The following is a 19,297-nucleotide window of genomic DNA, read 5'->3' as shown; positions in this document are numbered from 1 at the left end:
CCTACAAAGGAGATGAACTCATCGTTTTTGATGGCTGTGTAGTATTCCATGGTATATATGTACCGCATTTTCTTTGTCCAGTCTATCATTCGTGGGCATTTGGGTTGGTTCCAGGTCTTTGCTATTGTACACAGGGCTGCAATGAACATACATGTGCATGTGTCTTTATAGTAGAACGATTTATAGTTCTTTGGGTATATACCCAGTAACGGGATTGCTGGGTCAAATGGAATTTCTATTTCTAGATCCTTGAGAAATCGCCACACTGTCTTCCACAATGGTTGAACTAATTTACACTCCCACCAACAGTGTAAAAGTGTTCCTATTTCTCCACATCCTCTCCAGCATTTATTGTCTCCAGATTTTTTAATGATCACCATTCTAACTGGTGTGAGATGATATCTCAATGTAGTTTTGATTTGAATTTCTCTAATGACCAGTGATGATGAGCATTTTTTCATATGTTTGTTGGCTTCATACATGTCTTCTTTTGAAAAGTGTCTGTTCACATCCTTTGCCCACTTTTGAATTTTTTTTTTTTTTTTCTTGTCTATCTGTTTTAGTTCCTTGTAGATTCTGTATATTAGCCCTTTGTCAGATGGGTAGATTGCAAAAAATTTTTCCCCATTCTGTTGGTTGCCAATTTGCTTTAATGATGGTTTCTTTTGTTGTACAGAAGCTCTGGAGTTTAATCAGATCTCATTTGTCTATCTTGGCTTTTACTGCCATTGCTTTTGGTGTTTTAGTCATGAAGTCCTTGCCTATGCCTATGTCCTGGATGGTTTTGCCTACATTTTCTTCAAGTGATTTTATGATGTTTGGTTTTATGTTTAAATCTTTGATCCATCTGGAGTTAATTTTAGTGTAAGGTGACAGGTAGGGGTCCAGTTTCTGCTTTCTGCACATTGCTAGCCAGTTTTCCCAACAACATTTATTAAACATGGAGTCCTTTCCCCATTGCTTTTTTTTTGTCAGGTTTGTCAAAGATCAGATGGTTGTAGATGTGTGGTGTTTCTTCTGGGGTCTCTGTTCTGTTCCATTGGTCTATGTCTCTGTTCTGGTACCAGTACCATGCTGTTTTGATTACTGTAGCCTTGTAGTATAGTTTGATGTCCAGCAGTGTGATGCCTCCGGCTTTGTTCTTTTTGCTTAGGATTGTCTTGGCTATGTGGGGTCTTTTGTGATTCCATATGAAGTTTAAAGTGCTTTTTTCCAGTTCTGTGAAGAAGGTCATTGGTAGCTTGATGGGGATAGCATTGAATCTATAGATTACTTTGGGCAGTATGGCCATTTTCATGATATTGATTCTTCCTAACCATGAGCATGGAATGTTTCTCCATCTGTTTGTGTCCTCTCTTATTTCATTGAGCAGTGGCTTGTAGTTCCCCTTGAAGAGGTCCTTTACATCCTGTTAGTTGTATTCCTAGGTATTTCATTCTCTTTGTAGCAATTGTGAATGGGAGTTCACTCTTGATTTTATTCTCTGTTTGTCTGTTATTGGTATATAGGAATGCTTGTGATTTCTGCATATTGATTTTGTATCCTGAGTCTTTGCTGAAGTTGCTTATCAGTTTGAGAAGATTTTGGGCTAAGACGATGGGGTCTTCTAGGTATACAATCATGTCATCTGCAAATAGAGACAGTTTGACTTCCTTCTTTCCTAACTGAATACTCTTTATTTCTTTTTCTTGCCTGATTGCTCTGGCTAGAACTTCCAATACTATGTTGAATAGGAGTGGTGAGAGAGGGTTTCCTTGTCTAGTGCCTGATTTCAAAGGGAATTCTTCCAGCTTTTGCCCATTCAGTATGACTTTGGCTGCAGGTTTGTCATATATAGCTTTTATCATTTTATGATGCATTCCGTCGATACCTAGTTTATTGAGAGTTTTTAGCATGAAGGGCTGTGGAATTTTATTGAAGGCCTTCTCTGCATCTATTGAGATAATCACCTGAAAGAAACACTAAACATCGAAAGGAACAAGTACCAGTCACTGCAAAAGCAAACCAGTTGGCAAAGACCAAAAATGCAATGAAGAAAATGAGTCAACTAATGGGAAAGAAAACCAGCCAGTAACAAAATGGCAGGATCCAATTCACACATAGCAATATTAACACTGAATGTAAATGGCCTAAATGCCCCAATCAAAAGACACAGACTGGCAAACTGGATAAAAAGTCAGAACCCATTGGTGTGCTGTATTCAGGAAAGCCCTCTCACATACAAAGACACACACAGACTCAAAATAAAGGGATGGAAGAAGATTTACCAAGCAAATGGAGAACAAAACAAAAAAAAAAGCAGGGGTTGCAATCCTAGTCTCTGATAAAATGGACTTCAAACCAACAAAGATCAAAAGAGACAATGAAGGACACTACATAATGGTAAAAGTATCAATCCAGCCAGAAGAGCTAACTATCCTAAATATATACGCCCACAACACAGGAGCACACAGATACATAAAGCAAGTTTTTAACGACCTAAAACGAGATTTAGACTCCCACACAATAATAGTGGGAGACTTCAACACTCCACTGTCAATATTAGACAGATCAATGAGACAGAAAATTAACAAGGATATCCAGGACTTGAATGCAGAGCTGGACCGAGCGGACCTAATAGGCATATACAGAACTCTCCACCCCAAATCCACAGAATATACATTTTTCTCAGCACCACATTGCACTTACTCTAAAATTGACCACATCATTGGAAGAAAATCACTCCTCAGCAAATGCAAAAAGCAGAAATCATAACAAACAGTCTATTAGACCACAGTGCAATCAAGTTAGAACTCAAGATCAAGAAACACACTCAAACCCGCACAACCACTGGGAAACTGAACAACTTGCTTCTGAGTGTCGACTGGATAAACAATGAAATAAAGGCAGAAATAAAGATGTTCTTCAAAACCAACCAGAATGAAGACACAACTTACCAGAATCTCTGGGACACCTTTAAAGCAGTGTTGAGAGGGAAATTTATAGCAATAAATGCCCACGAGAGAAGAGAGGAAGGATATAAAATCGACACCCTATCATCAAAATTGAAAGAGCTAGAGGAGCAAGATCAAGAAAACTCAAAAGCTAGCAGAAGACAAGAAATGACTAAGATCAGAGCAGAACTGAAGGAGATAGACACAAAAAACCCTTCAAAAAATCAATAAATCCAGGAGCTGGTTTTTCAAAAAGATCAACAAAATAGACCTTTAGCCAGATTAATAAAAAAGGGAGAAGAATCAAATAGATGCAATAAAAAACAATAAAGGGATATCACCACTGATCCCACAGGAATACAAACCACCATCAGAGATTATTACAAACAGCTCTACTCAAATAAACCAGTAAACCAGGAAGAAATGGATAAATTCCTAGACACTTGTACTCTACCAAGACTAAACCAGGAGGAAGTTGAAATGCTGAATAGACCAATTACAAGGGCTGAAGTAGAGGCAGCGATCAATAGCCTACCAACCAAAAAAAGTCCAGGTCCAGACGGGTTCACAGTCGAATTCTACCAGACGTACAAAGAGGAGCTGGTTCCATTCCTTCTGAAACTGTATCAAACAATACAAAAGAAGGGAATCCTCCTTAACTCATTTTATGAGACCAACATCATCCTGATACCAAAACCAGGCAGAGACTCAACTAAAAAAGAAAACTTCAGGCCAATATCCATGATGAACATCGACGCAAAAATCTTCAATAAAATACCGGCAAACAGATTGCAACAGCACATCAAGAAGCTTATCCATCATGACCAAGTAGGCTTTATCCCGGGGATGCAAGGCTGGTTCAACATACGCAAATCCGTAAATGTAATCCGTCACGTAAACAGAACCAAAAACAAAAGCTAAGTTTTTTTCCCACAAGTTTAATTGTCCCACTGGGCAATTAGGATCTCATATTAACTTCCTAGGTTAAAGGGACATAGGAAGGCCCAGAACCAATTCCATTCTCCCTACACAGCAGAGTTAGTCTCCAAAGAAAAGCCAAAGGATTCATGATAAAAGGATAATCCACAAGAAAAATCACCTTGCTCAACTGCAAAAGGCAGTTCACCGAAGTCATGAAGATGAAAACAGAGAGGCTATTTAAAAACCTCTCTTTACAGAAACATAATTTTAGGAGCAACTCACTTTACAGCTAGCATAACTAAGACTGGGAGAAAGGATACAGCTTATCTTCCTACATGGGTATTTGGTCCAAAGACCCAGCGTTCCTGTAACATGGATTCATTTTTCTCTTCCTGGCAGCATTTCCAGGTGTGGAAGGACTAAAATAACACAGGCCACTGTTTTTTATTTTAACATTCTCCTTTAACTAAAACTACCGATGTCTTCTTCCTGCAACAGGATTTTGGTGGAACGCCTGCTTCTCTGCATTTTCTAGCTTATTTCATTTTATGCCAGATATGTGACATTATCCAGACACTTGTTTTGTTATTTAAAATGGAATAGTAGTATGCCAGAGTTTCTCTCACAAGTCAGCAAAAAATAATAATAATAATAGTTTTGCTCAAGGGATGTTAAATAGCAGAGTAGTTCACTGCTATGAAGATTTTATTACTTTTTACTTTTTTTTTTAACTTAACATTGGCACTAAGTATTAAAAGCTCTACTCATTTGACTCTAATCACCAGCAGGGTTGGTCTATTTCTGGAGCTCCAAGACCCTGCAAGGTAAAGCCTCTCACATTAGGAGCTTAGACTCCCTTCTACAACATGTTACTAAAAAGGGGAGTAACAACGAGAGATTTTCAAACTAGTCTCTGCCCAGAGATTGACAGCAACATCATCAGCCTTAAAAGAACTCCTGAGAATACATGGACACAGGGAGGGGAGCATCACACACTGGGGTCTGTTGTGGGGGAATAGGGGAGGGACAGCGAGGGGTAGGGAGGTTGGGGAGGGATAACACGGGGAGAAATGCCAGATATAGATGACGGGGGGATGGAAGCAGCAAACCATATTGCAGTGTATGTACCTATGCAACAATCCTGCATGTTCTGCACATGTACCCCAGAACCTAAAGTGCAATAAAATATATATATATACGTATGTATAAAAGAACTCCTGAGAGATTCTGGTCCAACAGCTGGCATAAAAGAGCAACCACATTCCCTAAACGGACTCTTCTGTTGCACCCCCCACCCCAGCCTCCACCTCCCATTATCCAAATCAACATTTCCCCAAAGTAAAAGGGACTTACCCTACTATTACTATAACAAAATCCAGTAAATTCCATCCATTCCTAACATAAGCATTAGGATGTAGCAATAATCCATACGCTATAATCTTCAAAAATGTCTCGACTGTAAAAATAATCAGGAAGGCATATTCTACTTTTTCCTGTGGAGAAAAACAAAGAAACATGCCAAAAAAAGTAGGGGCAGGGGAGGAAGAGGAGACAGAAAAAGGAACAGAGATTAGAATCAACATCTTAGACATATAAGCATTTTCCTCCAGGCAAAGTTTTATTATGAGAAATGGAACAATTATACTGCGCCTGGGCCAGGAGGGCATTTACATTGTAACACTGAATTTCTCATAAGCAACTAAGTGCACAACACTTTTCGTTCCAGGGTGCATGACTGCATTTTGCCACCTGCCCCAATGCGTGTGCGATGAGTCTGCCCAGGACATAACGGGCATGTTTGTTATTTGCACACATTTGCGAAATGCAGCATGTTTTCCTCCTGAGGTTGCCAAATCAGGCCCAGAAAAGCACAAGGGTACGACAGAGATTCCAACAGCGGCTTTGAACAGAATGCCCTCCGGAAGAAATGAGGATGCATCTGTTTTGACCCTCTCTTCCACTTGGGTTTATGTCTGACTTCGAAGTCAGAGTCAGCTTTGTCACTGAGCAGCAAGGTGACCTTGGCCAAGTCCCTCCCCTCCTCCGGACATAAGTTTCTGCATCCGCACAGTAAGGGAAGAGAATTCAGGATGGCAAACACCCTGCCTGCTTACGGGCACGCCACCTCTCTGGGCTGATCTTGTGACAGGTCACCAAGTACTTTCCCAGGAAACCTGGGTTCAGCATCTGACCCTTTCTCTTGTATCTGTCCCAGCAGCCATGCCCATCTGACTGCCACAGACCTCACAGGTACCGCCCATGGGCTAAATGACTCTCAGAACCTTTCCAGTTCCAACCCATGCAACTCCATGAGCTGTAGAAAACGTATCAATCAGCAAGTCTAAAAACTATGTCTCTTTCCTCTTTTATAAATGTTTTCTTTATATGGCTTTAGTTTCACTAGAAATAGGGACGGACAGAGATGTGTGTAATTAGCTTTCCAAGAGGCATCCCCAGGCATGAAGCTACTTAAAGTAACATCAGTAACTGTAACTTTTCAATATAAAATATAAAGTCCTATACTAAAATGAGTGAGACCTGAAAAATTACCAACATCTCAGAGAAATGGAAGTCATGAAATTCACTCATTAAAATGCCTAGTGCAAGAAGTCAAAATAAATAAGGCTCAGGAAACACTTATGTGAACACCACTTCTAAATGACAGACACTGTACCGGGAGCCAGAAAAATGTCCCCACTATGGTACCTGTCATTTAGTCTGCTGTGTGTGTGTGGTGGTGGGGGCGGTGCGGAGGGGGAAGTTCTGAATGTACACGCAGAGAATTTCTCAAGAGTCACAAAAGTAGTAACTGAGAAGAGCGATTCTGTATCTTCAATCCTCTGATCAGGCCAAAGGTTTAGTCTACTTCTCCCCACCCCCTCCTTCTCACAACTAATTCCAGGGGGGAAAACACATTGCTGTGTTATATGTGATCACTATTATAGACATATTTTATGCAATATACAAATGTGTCTTTTTAAAGAAATTTTACGTTTCTGAAGAGAATAGTTTTTATTCAGAAACATGTTTTAAAACACAAATTTTAAGACGATACCCATAAGGCTGACCCTTTGAAGGACTGTTAACTGTTAAATGTTTGCTTGCAGAAGCCCCAGCACTCTCGTACATTTACACGGGAGCCTTGTCTGTGCCGCCCCTGGGCTCTGGCTGTTTCCTGCCAGAATGGCTGCCCTCTTGTCACCAGCCGTGCCAAGCAGAACTTCCCTTTGTCGTGCCACAGGTATCCTCCCTCTTGAACACCAGGGGAACCATGCACCCATGGCCGTACATCCCAGCCTTCGCCCCATTCTCCGCTCTTTGCTGGTCATGTAAAAAGCCAGTTCATCAGGGCTTCCTCCCAAGGACATGGCGGTTGTAGTTCCTGCCATTTCTAAACATCTGCCCTCCAGAGCTCCCTTTGTTCCTCAGAACACCATTACAACAGTCTAGTGAATGAACTGTTTCTTTGTTTTTGTTTTTGAGAATAAGCCAGCATCAGTGTGTTTATAATTTAATTTAGAAAAGTGAGCTCAACCCCAACCTCTATACTCACACCCCCTCTATACCTTCAGACCAGTCCTGTTCTTAGCCAGCTCATCCCATGCCCCTATGCCTTCTTCCCCCATGCCCTTCACACAGCTACATGAGATGCCAGGCTTTGAGCTACAAGGATGCCCTTCCTTTCTTGCCGTCCAGATTCCCCGTCACCTGGTTCCCCGCCACATCCCCCAGGGGAGTGCTCCCTCAGGAGGCATGCGGGGCGTGGCTGTTGGAGGAAACAATGGCTGGCCCACTCACACCACTGTGGTATTCTGAGGAGCAGGGATCAGCGTTGTCACTGGATAGGGAGAAAGATCCAGGAAGGCCTCAATGAGGCTGTAACTTTAACTCTGAAAGCTCAAAGAAAAAGGGGCTCTGTTACTTTAACCAGAGGCAAAAATCCCTGAAAATGCCAACCCACTGTGCTCACATGAGACCCTGACCACCAAACGCAGATTGTCAATATGCTTGAGACTTAGAGTTCTAAGCGAACCAGAGAAGCTAAAAACAGCACACTGATTTTACAATTCATCCCTTTTTATCCTTGCCGCTTTATTTACTAGGCCAGACAGAAAAAAAAAAAGCTTTTGCTGCCATCAATATTCATAGCAGTTACATCCCTACGTCAAGACAGTACACTATACTTCACAGCAGAAAAACACGGCAGAGAACAGACAGTACACCTCCCAAACACAGCTTGTTTTTCCTCTTTGGCTTTTATTTAGAAGTAATTTTGCCACAATAACACAAGGGCCATTAGTATAAATGAATTGTTTAACGTTCTTTTTCCTTCTCCTTTGCCCTCTCCCCGCTTCTTTTTAAAGAATTTGGTTTCTCTTTCCAAAATCCTTAGTGAATTATTTGATGGAACTCTTTATAGGAAACACAAACTTCCTTTAATGCAATTCTTCATTACAGAGATCCTACCATGTGCCAACTGAACAACTGCAGCTTGGAGGGCAGGCAGACCAGTTTATCTAGAAGCCAGTGTCATCCTGGTCCTCAATCCTGCCACTAAAAAGGAATCCCATGAAACAGGTATAGCTCCACGTTCAACAAACTATCATTATTATTATTATTATTATTTTTGAGACGGAGTTTCGCTCTTGTTACCCAGGCTGGAGTGCAATGGTGTGATCTCGGCTCACCGCAACCTCCACCTCCTGGGTTCAGGCAATTCTCCTGCCTCAGCCTCCTGAGTAGCTGGGATTACAGGCACGCGCCACCATGCCCGGCTAATTTTTTTGTATTTTTAGTAGAGACGGGGTTTCACCATGTTGACCAGGATGGTCTCGATCTCTTGACCTCGTGATCCACCCAAAAGTGCTGGGATTACAGGCGTGAGCCACCGTGCCCGGCCCAACAAACTATTATTTTTAAATCTTGCAAAACATCGTTCAGAAGTGGGATAATCATTTGCTTTACAAAATCATTGTTCATTTGAGAAAAGAATGTTGAATTTGCAATTTGAAAAGGAAGCCAACAAGAAAGTCAAGTTTGTCACCAGGCAGGCGAGATGGGACGGTGGGCCCAGCCAAAGCAGCTGGGTAAGAGGTGACACACAGAAGACACCGAGTCTGTGGCCACAATGGATGGAAACGCAAGGGAAGAAGCACTATCAAGGATGAGAGACTGGGATGGCAGAAGAAGGGGTCGGAAGGAACTCTCTAGAACCAGACATGAAATGAGGCGTCCCCGGTACAAAAGGCCTGAGCAGGAGCTGTACCTTAACAGCCCTTCGCCAGGTTCAATGGAAAGAGTAAATGATTCCTGCATCTCATCCCCCACCGTGTGCCAGGCACTCAGTCACCTACCAGCAGGGATTTCTTCTCCCTTGCAGGAGATCCTGAGTGGGCAGGGCCTGCCAAACCTCTCTTTAGAAAACAACCACCAGAAACTACCCTATAGATGGACGGAAGTCCCCCACGAGAACGCAAGCCACTAGAAAAACAAAGGCTCAAATCTAATTCTGAAACCCAAGGTATCTTCTTTAAACAGTGAAATTTCACCAACAGGACCAGCTCTAAACCAAGTCTCTAAACTATTTAATAATCTCCAAACCAGTTAATGCTACACAGCATCTTGAGAAACAAGAACGGTCAACTAGCAGGAGGTGGGAGATGCCAGAATCCTTTATTAGACTTGGCACTGTCCTTTCCTATTTTAAGAATCCTCTTATTAGTGTTGTGGTATGAATGCTTGTCCACCTGTCTATCCAACTATTCCTGAGCACCTGCATCCTCCTCAGCAAAGCCAGATCCTTATCCTTCCAGAGCTCCCAAGCTGCTGTCAAAAGGTGAACGAAGGCTTAATGCAGCCAGCTAAGAGTCACTTCTCTGTTCTGCTCTTCCACCCATGTGGCCCAAGACATTGGTAAGGCTTTCTGGATTACATCCTGCCAGAAGTCCCCCTCTCCCACTGAGGCCTTCTATCCCTTCTATGCCCTGACAGTGCCCTGTGATCCTGGGTTCCCTACTGAAAGGGACCCTGTCTTTCTGTCTTTAACTCTAGCATCTAGGTGTATATCAGACATGTGTAAGGTATTCATAGGTGCTACTAGAAAGCAGAGGAGAAAAACAAAATGAAGGAATACAGCTATAGATCTTGACATGTAGGGGCTACTACAGCATGAGGTTTTGTGATCCTAGCGTATGTATTTAAAAAAAAAACAAAAAACAGGATATGTATGTATATGTTTCTAAGTTACCATAAACTCTTTTCATCTTCTTTTTTTTTTTTTTAAAGATGGGGTTTTACCATGTTGGCCAGGCTGGTCTCGAACTCCTGACCTCAAGTGATCCGCCCACCTTGGCCTCCCAAAGTACTGGTATTACAGGCATGAGCCACCATGCCTGGCCAAATCCTTTTTAGAACAAGCCTGAAATAAACAGTCAAACTGCTGAGACAACAGCTGATCTCAGTATCTCACCTGGCCTCCCCTGCTATCCCAACCTGCAGCTCTTTGGTTAAGGACCTCATCCTTTCATCTTTCAACTTTCCCACTGCTTCTTCCAACTTTCCCACCTCTCCTCCGTAAGAGCGCTTCATCCCAAGTCATGGGCCAACCTGCTCCCTCCCACACATGCCAGTTGTCTTCCCACCTCCATGTCTTTGCCCTCCCTGCTTTACCCACCTAGAGTGCCTGCCCTCTTCTGATGAATGAGCATAGAGCTCTGTGATACAGGGCCAAAAACGCACCCAGTTTGGTTGAATGCAAGGATCACAGGGCCTGGAACCATATATCTGATTTCTGCTAGTCCCAGCTCAGCCACTGATTCATGCTGCGGCTGCCCTGGGCCACGGTGGAACCATTCCACATCCTGTTCCTTTCTTTCTAAAATGGTCTTCCCATCCCCATTTCTCATCAGACTTAGTTCTGCTTGCCCTTCAAGGCTCATCTTAAATGACACTTCCTCAGCACAACCTCTACTGACCTCCCAGACAAAATTAAAGCCTGCTGTTACACGCTGTCAAAGCCCATTATACTTCACAGATCTAATTCACAATATAAATTTAAATTTTAAAAAATTACCTCTTTAACAGTGAGCCAAGAAATAAATCCAGGCATTTATGGTCAACAGATCTTTGACAGAGGTGCCAAGAACACATAGAGGGGAAATAACAGTCTCTTCAATAACCAGTGTGGTAAAACTAGACATCCACATGCAGAGGAATGAAATCAGACCCTTACCTCACTCCATATACAAAAATTAGCTCAAAATGAATCAAAGACTTAAACATTAAGACCTAAAACAATTAAAGTACTAGAGAAAAACACAGAGTGAAAAATTCTTGAAATTAGTCAGGGCAAAGATTTCTTAGATATGAGCCCATAAGCATCAGAAACATAAGCAAAAATAAACAAATGGGACTACATCAAACTAAAACGCTTCCACACAACAAAGGGAAAACCATCAGAATAAAGAGACAACCTATGAAATGGGAGAAAATATTTTTAAACCATTCATTTGATAAAGGGTTAATATCAAAAATAGATAAGGAACTCAAACAACTCAATTGCAAGAAAACAATGTGATTTTAAAATGGGCAAAGGACCTGAATGGACATTTCTCAAAAGAAGATATACAAATGGGCAACAGACACATGAAAAAGTGCTCAACATCAATAATCATCAAGGAAATATAGATTAAAACCACAATGAACCATCACCTCCCATCCATTAGAATGGCTATTTTCAAAAAGACAAGTGATAAGTGTTGGCAAAGATACAGTTAAGAGGGAAGCTTTGTACACTATTGGTGGGAATGTAAATTAGTACTGCCACTATGGAAAACAGTTATAGAGGGTCTTCAAAAAATTAAGAGTAGAACTACCACATAAGGCAGTGATCCTACTTCTGAAAATGTATATACAAAGGAAATAAAATCAGTATGTCAAAGAAATGTCTGCCACTCCCATGTTCTTTATAACATTATTTATAATAGCTAAGACATGGAATTGGCCTCCATGTTCATCAATGGATGAATGGGTAAAGAAAATGTGGTATAACACAATGAAATACTATTCAGCCTTTAAAAAGAAGGAAATCTTGCCATTGCGATAACACGGGTGAACCTAGAGGACACTATGCTAAGCTAAATAAGCCAAGCACAGAAAGGCAAATACTGCAAGACCTCACTTACATGTGCAGTCGAAAAAGAACTCACAGAAGCAGAGAGAAGAATGATGGTTGCCAGAGGTGGGAGTCAGGGAGACTGGGGAGATGCTGGTCAACGTACACACAATTTCCAAGCATACAAAAGTCAGATAGAGTAAGTTGAGGATATCTATTGTACGACATAGTGGCTACAGTTACAACAATGTATTGTATATTTGGAAAATTGCTAAGAGTATATTTTAAATGTTTCTCACCACAAAAAAAAATAAGCATGTGAGGTAACAGATGTCAATTAGCTTAATTTAGCCATTCCACAGCATATGCATATATCAAAACGTCATGTTGTACACCCTAATTATGTAGCTATTTGTCAATTTTTAAAAATTACCTCTTTATCTCCCCCAATAAATTATCATTCCTTTAAGGCCAGAGATCATTTCTATTTCATGCATCATTGCATTCCCAAGGCCTGTCACAAAAATAGATATTCAGCATTTATCAATGAATAAATAAATGGGCAAAATGAGAGGTTTTGACCAACTATTATTAAATGTCCCTTCCCGCTAAGAAGTTCTATGATACCAGGGCCTCCTCTGTTCCAGGAAAATGTCCATGAGTAGATGTCAGGGAAAGGCTCAGCACAGCCACCTGCTCCCTCATCATGGCCCTCCCTGCTCTGGGCAGGGTGTTCCAACCAGAAAAAGAGCCTGAACAAAGGCAAGCTGTTCAGGGCGAATAGCGGTCCACGCGGCTGGAGCTCAAGGTGTGAGAACAGGTGGGAAGGGGAGGGAGAGGCCACAGGGACACAGTGGAGGGCAGACAAAAAGGGCCCCAGGTGCCACCGTACGGGGTTTGGTCTCCTTTTCTCAAGTGTGAAATGAATAGACTAAATCTGATGATCTCTTCCAGCTGGAAAACAACAACTATCTATGACCTGACGAGCTAAGTCCAAGCACAGGCTCCACAAGGAGGCTCTGTGAGGACCCAGAGCCCCGGGGGAAGAGCTGAACAAGCAAGTTCAGGAAGAACTGAGAGCAGTGGCTGCCTTTTCAGCTGGCTGAGTCCCTTGAGGCCATTGTGCACGTTCAGGCTGGGCTTGCTGAGACACGCTTTCATTCACCACCCTACACATTTCAGGAAGTGACCCAGGGGAGCCGCAGAGCTATTGCGCAGCTTCTACAAGCCGAGTCAACCTCTAGGAAAACTTTGGTGGGTAAGCCACAGGAGGCTGCTGGGCAGGCAGGCCTCAGCTCAGAGATGCTTGGCTGTAAACAGAGGTCACTTTTCCCCTGCAGGTATTATTATTAAGTATGCACTTAGAGGAACTCCGACGGGTATTTTAACGCCACATTTACGTGAAGGAACTGGCTACAATGGTCAGTTTGCCTTCATTTTTCTTCACCTTTGGTTTAAAAGTACAAATTTTATGTGACATTTGTGTCCCCCAAGTCTAATGCTAGTCTTGACAGCTGTGTTGCCCTGTTTGAGACATTCACCCCTTTTCTGTTCCTTCATCCATAAAACAGGGACAATCATTCCTGCTTTGCCTTGCCCACCAGGGTTATGGTAAAAGCCAGATTAAGTAACAAGTGGGTAGAGCTGTGCAAACTCTAAAGCACCTCACAACAAAAGGCTCGCCCTGACCGAGGACAGGCAAGACAGCTCCCCAACCTGTGAATGCACTTCTCCCTGTGGATGCAGCCTCTCCGAATAGGTTTCTCCCGAGATCCCATGACAGTCCAGGGACCCCACAATTGCCCAGATGGGGTAAGGCCCCTGCCCAAGATGCTGTCTAGAATGTGCCCAGGGATGACTGATGGAGGTGGTCAACAGGGTCACCTGGTGGGCCACTGTCTGGAGCCCAGCTTCAAGGACACGAGGTCTGTGGGAAGAGGGCGGCAGCATGCCTGGGGTGGCAGAGGCTGGCAGTGAGCTCTCCTCCTCCTCCGCAGAGCAAAGGTAGCGTCTGCTTTGCTGCCAAGACTAGAACAGTTAGCCTGGATGGTAACGATGTTCATAATGACGGCTTTGCCACCCAGCAAAACTCCAAGGGTAACAGCACCCTGACCTTCTCCCAGGAACTGCTCCATTCCCGCTCTCAGCCCAGGGGCACTAGGAGTTGCCATGTAGCCAAGGTTACTGGTCCGGGGATAGGCATATGCCCCAACCCACACCAACCAGGCCCAAGGAGGGCAAGTCAGGGGCTTTCCCTGCAGCAACTAGGTAAGGAGTTCTGTTGTTGGCTGGATTCAGCCCTGAGAGGCCACGAGCCTAGAGATGCCAGGGGGACATCGAGATGAAGAGCTAACACCAAGGGAAGCCAGGCCAAAAAATGAAGAGAAAGTGTGCCAGCCAGCCAGCCAAACTCAGAAGCACGCACCTGGCCCTGATGCCACTGTATGCGCCCCTGGATCAAGCTGGGCCTACAGTCAAAAATTCCCTTCCCTCCCCTCCCCATTTGGGCTTTTCAGTTATAAAAGCCACTAACGTAAGCCAGTTTGGGTTCAGTTTTTGTCACTTGCAAATGAAGGAGTCCCAGCTAAATATTACTACAATGTGGCGGGGGAGGCCGTAGGATCATTCCACATCTCTAAAACGTTGAGGTATCTGAGAGAGAATCTTCAGTAGCTCCTCATTTCTCAACAGACAACTTCTTTGAGGATTCGCTCTGACCCACAGGCCCAGCGGTGGTTCCCTATACACAGGACCTCCGAGCCTGTTAGTCACTGCATCTGGGAAGTCACCAAGGCTCAGCTTTACAAATTCACTCCTTCAATCTTGCCCGTTCTCTGTTGCCATCTCTAGTTTCAAGTGGTTTCCTGTGCTCTGCAAACTCTTGTAAACTCAATGCTTCAGACTTGCCTTGCTTCCCCCATCCTGTGCATCCCAGGGACGTGGACTCTCAGCTCCTTTGGCAGAGGGTACATTCTACACCTGGCAGCCATCACACCCAGCTTCGCCTCTAAGGCACTGCCCACTTCCACCCCATCTCACCTGGCAGTTCAGGGACCCTATTTCAGTTTTATTCAACACCATTCACTGGGTATCTGCTCCACACCAGACACGATCCTGAGCATCAGGGATTCAAAGATGGCTAAAATACTGTTTGTGTCCTCAAGAAGGATGGCAGATAATATATAAAAATTTCAGGACAGCAGAAGACAACAATCCAAGCTCAAACAGAGTACTAGGAGTCTCCTTTGGGCCGGAGAGGATGGAGCAGCTAATCGTGTCCGGAGCATTAGGGAAAGCTTCTTAAGCAGCACAGGACTGCATCACATCTAAATTCCTCCATCTGGCATCCCCGAAGACCTCTGCGATCTGTCTATACTCAACCTACCAACAACCAACTGACGTCTGTCTTGGCTCCAGCGAGGACAGCTCCCCTGCCCCACCTGATACTCCTTCCTCAGCCACGCATCGCCAGTCCCTCAGCTCCCACAATGTCCCGCATATCTGCATACTCACTGGAAGGTATGGTCTTCACAGCTGCTCTTCTCCAAGACTGAAAGCACTTCTGTTTGTCTAAATCCTACTTCAACCTTTAAGGGAAGACTAAGGAGTTTCATTTCCTCTGAGCATCATTTCCCCTCCGACTTTGGAAAGCCTAATGTACTTGGCAGGTGAACCAATGATCACCACATGCCTACTGCCTCTGCCCACCGCCCTGCACCATAGCAGACATTCCCACTGGTCATCAGGCAGCACTGTTCCTCCCTCCTAGCACCCCGAGGCAGTGTCACATGTTGCGCCACTTAGGCATCACCCACTGGGTGGAGCTGGCAACCAAGTTGAAACTGTTTGCCATCCAGAGCTAAAACTTACACCACATGTTTGACATGTGATCATGAAAGTAACTCATATCGGCCAGGTGCAGTTGCTCACACCCGTAATCCCAGCACTTTGGAAGGCCAAAGCAGGTGGATCACATGGTCAAGAGATCAAGACGATTCTGGCCAACATGGTGAAACTCTGTCTCTACTAAAAATAGAAAAATTAGCCGGGCATGGTGGCATGTGCCTGTAGTCCCAGCTACCCAGGAGGCTGAGGCATTAGAATCGCTTAAATCCGGGAGGTGGAGGTTGCAGTGAGCCGAGATCGTGCCACTGCACTGCAGCCTGGTGACAGAGTGGAACTCTGTCTCAAAAAAAAAAAAAAAAAAAAAAAAAAAAAACTAAAACAGTAACTCCTATCAATAAACACTTGAGAACCAACCAACTATGCACAAGAGCAGAGAAGGGTTGGGAAGGTGAACCTACCGATACATTGTCATATCATTTGCAGTTTGTCAGTGCCTTGAGGATGAGAACCATTCCATCTACCTCTGTAGAATCCCCTCACAGTACCAAAGCAGAGGACTGGGCGCTTCGCCTCAGCAGATTCCAAGAACCCATCATCTACACAAAAGGAAAACCAGAGCCATGATCTCAGACTACACCTCTTAGCACCTGGGCCAGCCATCTTGCCTTAGTTGTAACACCCAGGCCAGAATCCCATTGACCCCCTCCTAGTTGGAGTTGCAGAGTTATGCTTTCTTCCTAAGCCAAGTCAGGCCTTTGCATCCCATCCCAATGGCTCAGGTAAAATTGGATGGCAATGGGAATGTGCCCTACATGGGCTGATCAAAGTTATATACTATCTCCCTGGGAATCCATGGCATTCAGGTCAACCCTCCAATATGTCTACCTCCTTTGCCAAAAAGTAAGAAATGATGGCCGGGTGTGGTGGCTCATGCCTGTAATCCCAGCACTTTGGGAGGCCAAGGTGGGTGGATCACCTGAGGTCAGGAGTTGGAGACCGGCCTGCCAACATGGTGATATCCTATCTCTACTAAAAATACAAAAATTAACTGAGCATGGTAGCATGTGCCTGTAATCCCAACTACTCGGGAGGCTGAGGCATGAGAATTGCTTGAACCCAGGAGGCAGAGGTTGCAACGAGCCGAGATCATGCCACCGCACTCCAGCCTGGGCAACAGAGTGAGACTCTGTGGAAAAAAAAAAAAAAAAGTAAGAAACGAACGAACATTTCAAAATGGCAGGAACTGGTAAGTTTAAAATGGAACACTTTCATTTTGACCAGAAAGCAGTCATTCCTTTTCTCCATTAACAGAGATAAAGAAAAGCTTTTCAAATCTGTATATGGTTAAATTGACTGACATCTGAGTTAAAAATGAAATCTCAGCCGGGCACAGTGGCTCACGTCTATGATCCCAACACTTTGGGAGGCTGAGGCAGGCGAATTGCTTGAGGTCAGGAGTTCGAGACCAACTTTGCCAACATGGCGAAACTGCATCTCTACTAAAAATACAAAAAATTAGCCGGGCGTGGTGGCACATGCCTATAGTCCCAGCTACTCAGGAGGCTGAGGCAGGAGAATTGCTTGAAACCGGGAGGCAGAGTTTGCAGTGAGCTGAGACTGCACCACTGCACTCCAGCCTGGGTGATAAAGCAAGACTCCATCTCAAAATAAATAAATAAATAATATATATATATTTTTCAAACATGTTTCAGATAACATATATGCGTGCCTGTATGTAATAGGGAGTTACAACCTATTTATTACTGCTCACTAACATTAAAAAAGAAAAAGTTGAAAAACATAACTCTATAAATCAATAAACTGTAGCCACCCCTGGACACCAGTGGTGATAAATATTAACTCTTGCTCTCAATGCTCACTCACATACACTCTTTCCCTCTACCACATACACATCCACAAAAACCCTTAAAAAGTACTTAAAAAGCCTATAACCGTATGCAGAGTCAAACGCCCAAGAAGCAAACCCAATGGTCAGAAAGAGCTACCCCAGGAAGTGATGGGGATGGAGGCCCATTTCCAGTGGCCAGTTTCCAGAGCAAGAACAGACTCTCCACGTAAGGAAACGGAGACTCAGGCAGGGTTGGGCAGAGAGTTTCCTGCCTGTCCTGAGATATCAAATGGGGCTATTTTGGGAGGCAGTGATCTCTAGGATTATCTGACAAAGAAGAGAGGAGAATGGGTGGAACCAGGTTGCAAGTTTACATGGGAAGGAAGAACGCCTGTTCTTTCAATGGAGCATGGATAGCAGAAGGCAGGATGGAGTAGGAAAAAGCACCAAACTGAAGACTACGACTCACAAATCCAGAGTGCCCCAATCAGAAGGCACGCCAGAGACCCAACAGCACTGTCTTCTGGGAGCTGGGGAGGCTGAAACCCAGAGAGAGAAAGAGCAGCCCCTGCAGTTGGAGCACCTGCGGGCAGGAAAAGCTTCAAAAGCCTGTGAGCTGGACAGAAAAAAAAAGGGAAGGTGCCCAGCAAACTTTATCCACCTCACAAGCCACCCATCTCCCCTGATCCCCTCCAAATCCAGATAGGAAATGGCTCATTAAAAAAACAATACAAAATACCTGACTGAGACAAGAAGTAAAATGACAGCCCACCCACCCGTACACCCTCCACACCCAAAGCCTGGGGCAGCAGTTCAGACAGAAGAGAAGCAGGGCAGGGCAGCATGAGGAATGTGAAGTCCTGGGCCAGACTTGTTCCCACCCAAGGCTGCAGTCTGTAGGCCCAGGAGGGTCCACAGAAACTGTGCGTCACGTGTATCCTCCGGCGGGCATGGGGGCTGCTTGCAGTCAGGTGCACACACACCTCTTAGCTAAAACAGGGCTGTCAGAGTAAAAGACACCTGTAACTCACAGGGTGAAATCGGGGAAGGGTTCCTCCTCTAGCTTCTTTGTGGCAAAGGTGGTCAATAAATGATAAAAGCCCTTCGCTCTTTGAGCAGGGTCTACAGAGCCGAGGCTGCAATTTTTTTTTTTTTCCAGATCTGATTAGTCCCATTGTAAGAGGCTGTAATTTTTGATGCATGTTTTTGTATCCTCATCCACTAAATGAGATTAATTCTTCCCTCAGCGTTCTTGAGACAGTGAAGAGATCTCCCAAAACGAAAATCTTTTAAGCCCGCCCAAGACTGCCTGCCCTCCAGGCAGCCATGAGGATGATGAAGAGCAGTCCACTTCCTGGTTCTGCCCTTCTCCAGCCCTGCGGCCCTAGGCAAAGCCCTGAACATCTCCAAGCAGCGGTCTCCTCATCCTCTCAATGGGCACGACAGCACCAACTTTCTGGAATTGAGGATTGATACTGATGGTGGGAATGCCTGGCACATGGTTTGTACTCAGCGCCTGCTGTCATTGTGCTGCTTGTGTTGTGAGTGGTACACAGAGAGGTCTCCATGAGCTCTCACACGGGGGTACCTCTTAAAAACCAAGGGCTGGAGGGTTCTAGGAAGTTGAGACATCCT

General features: G+C 44.2%; 1 protein-coding gene across 17 annotated transcripts in view; it reads right to left on the bottom strand.

Moving 5' to 3' along the window:
- Window positions 1-19,297, bottom strand: part of CACNA1D (calcium voltage-gated channel subunit alpha1 D) — a 319,931-nt gene that overhangs the window by 157,466 nt on the left and 143,168 nt on the right. For all 17 annotated transcript variants that reach the window (XM_012460740.3, XM_012460745.2, XM_012460736.2 and 14 more), the window contains exon 4: window positions 5,208-5,347. In XM_012460740.3, the coding sequence (XP_012316163.2) occupies window positions 5,208-5,347 (140 nt within the window). The remainder of the gene's footprint in view (window positions 1-5,207; window positions 5,348-19,297) is intronic.

This window comes from Aotus nancymaae, unplaced genomic scaffold (genome assembly GCF_030222135.1).
Source record: "Aotus nancymaae isolate 86718 unplaced genomic scaffold, 86718_ANA_hifiasm-v0.15.2.pri h1tg000067l, whole genome shotgun sequence".
NCBI classification, from domain to species: Eukaryota; Metazoa; Chordata; class Mammalia; order Primates; family Aotidae; genus Aotus; species Aotus nancymaae.
Note: the sequence above shows the minus strand (reverse complement) of the source record. Positions and strands in the feature narration are given on the sequence as shown.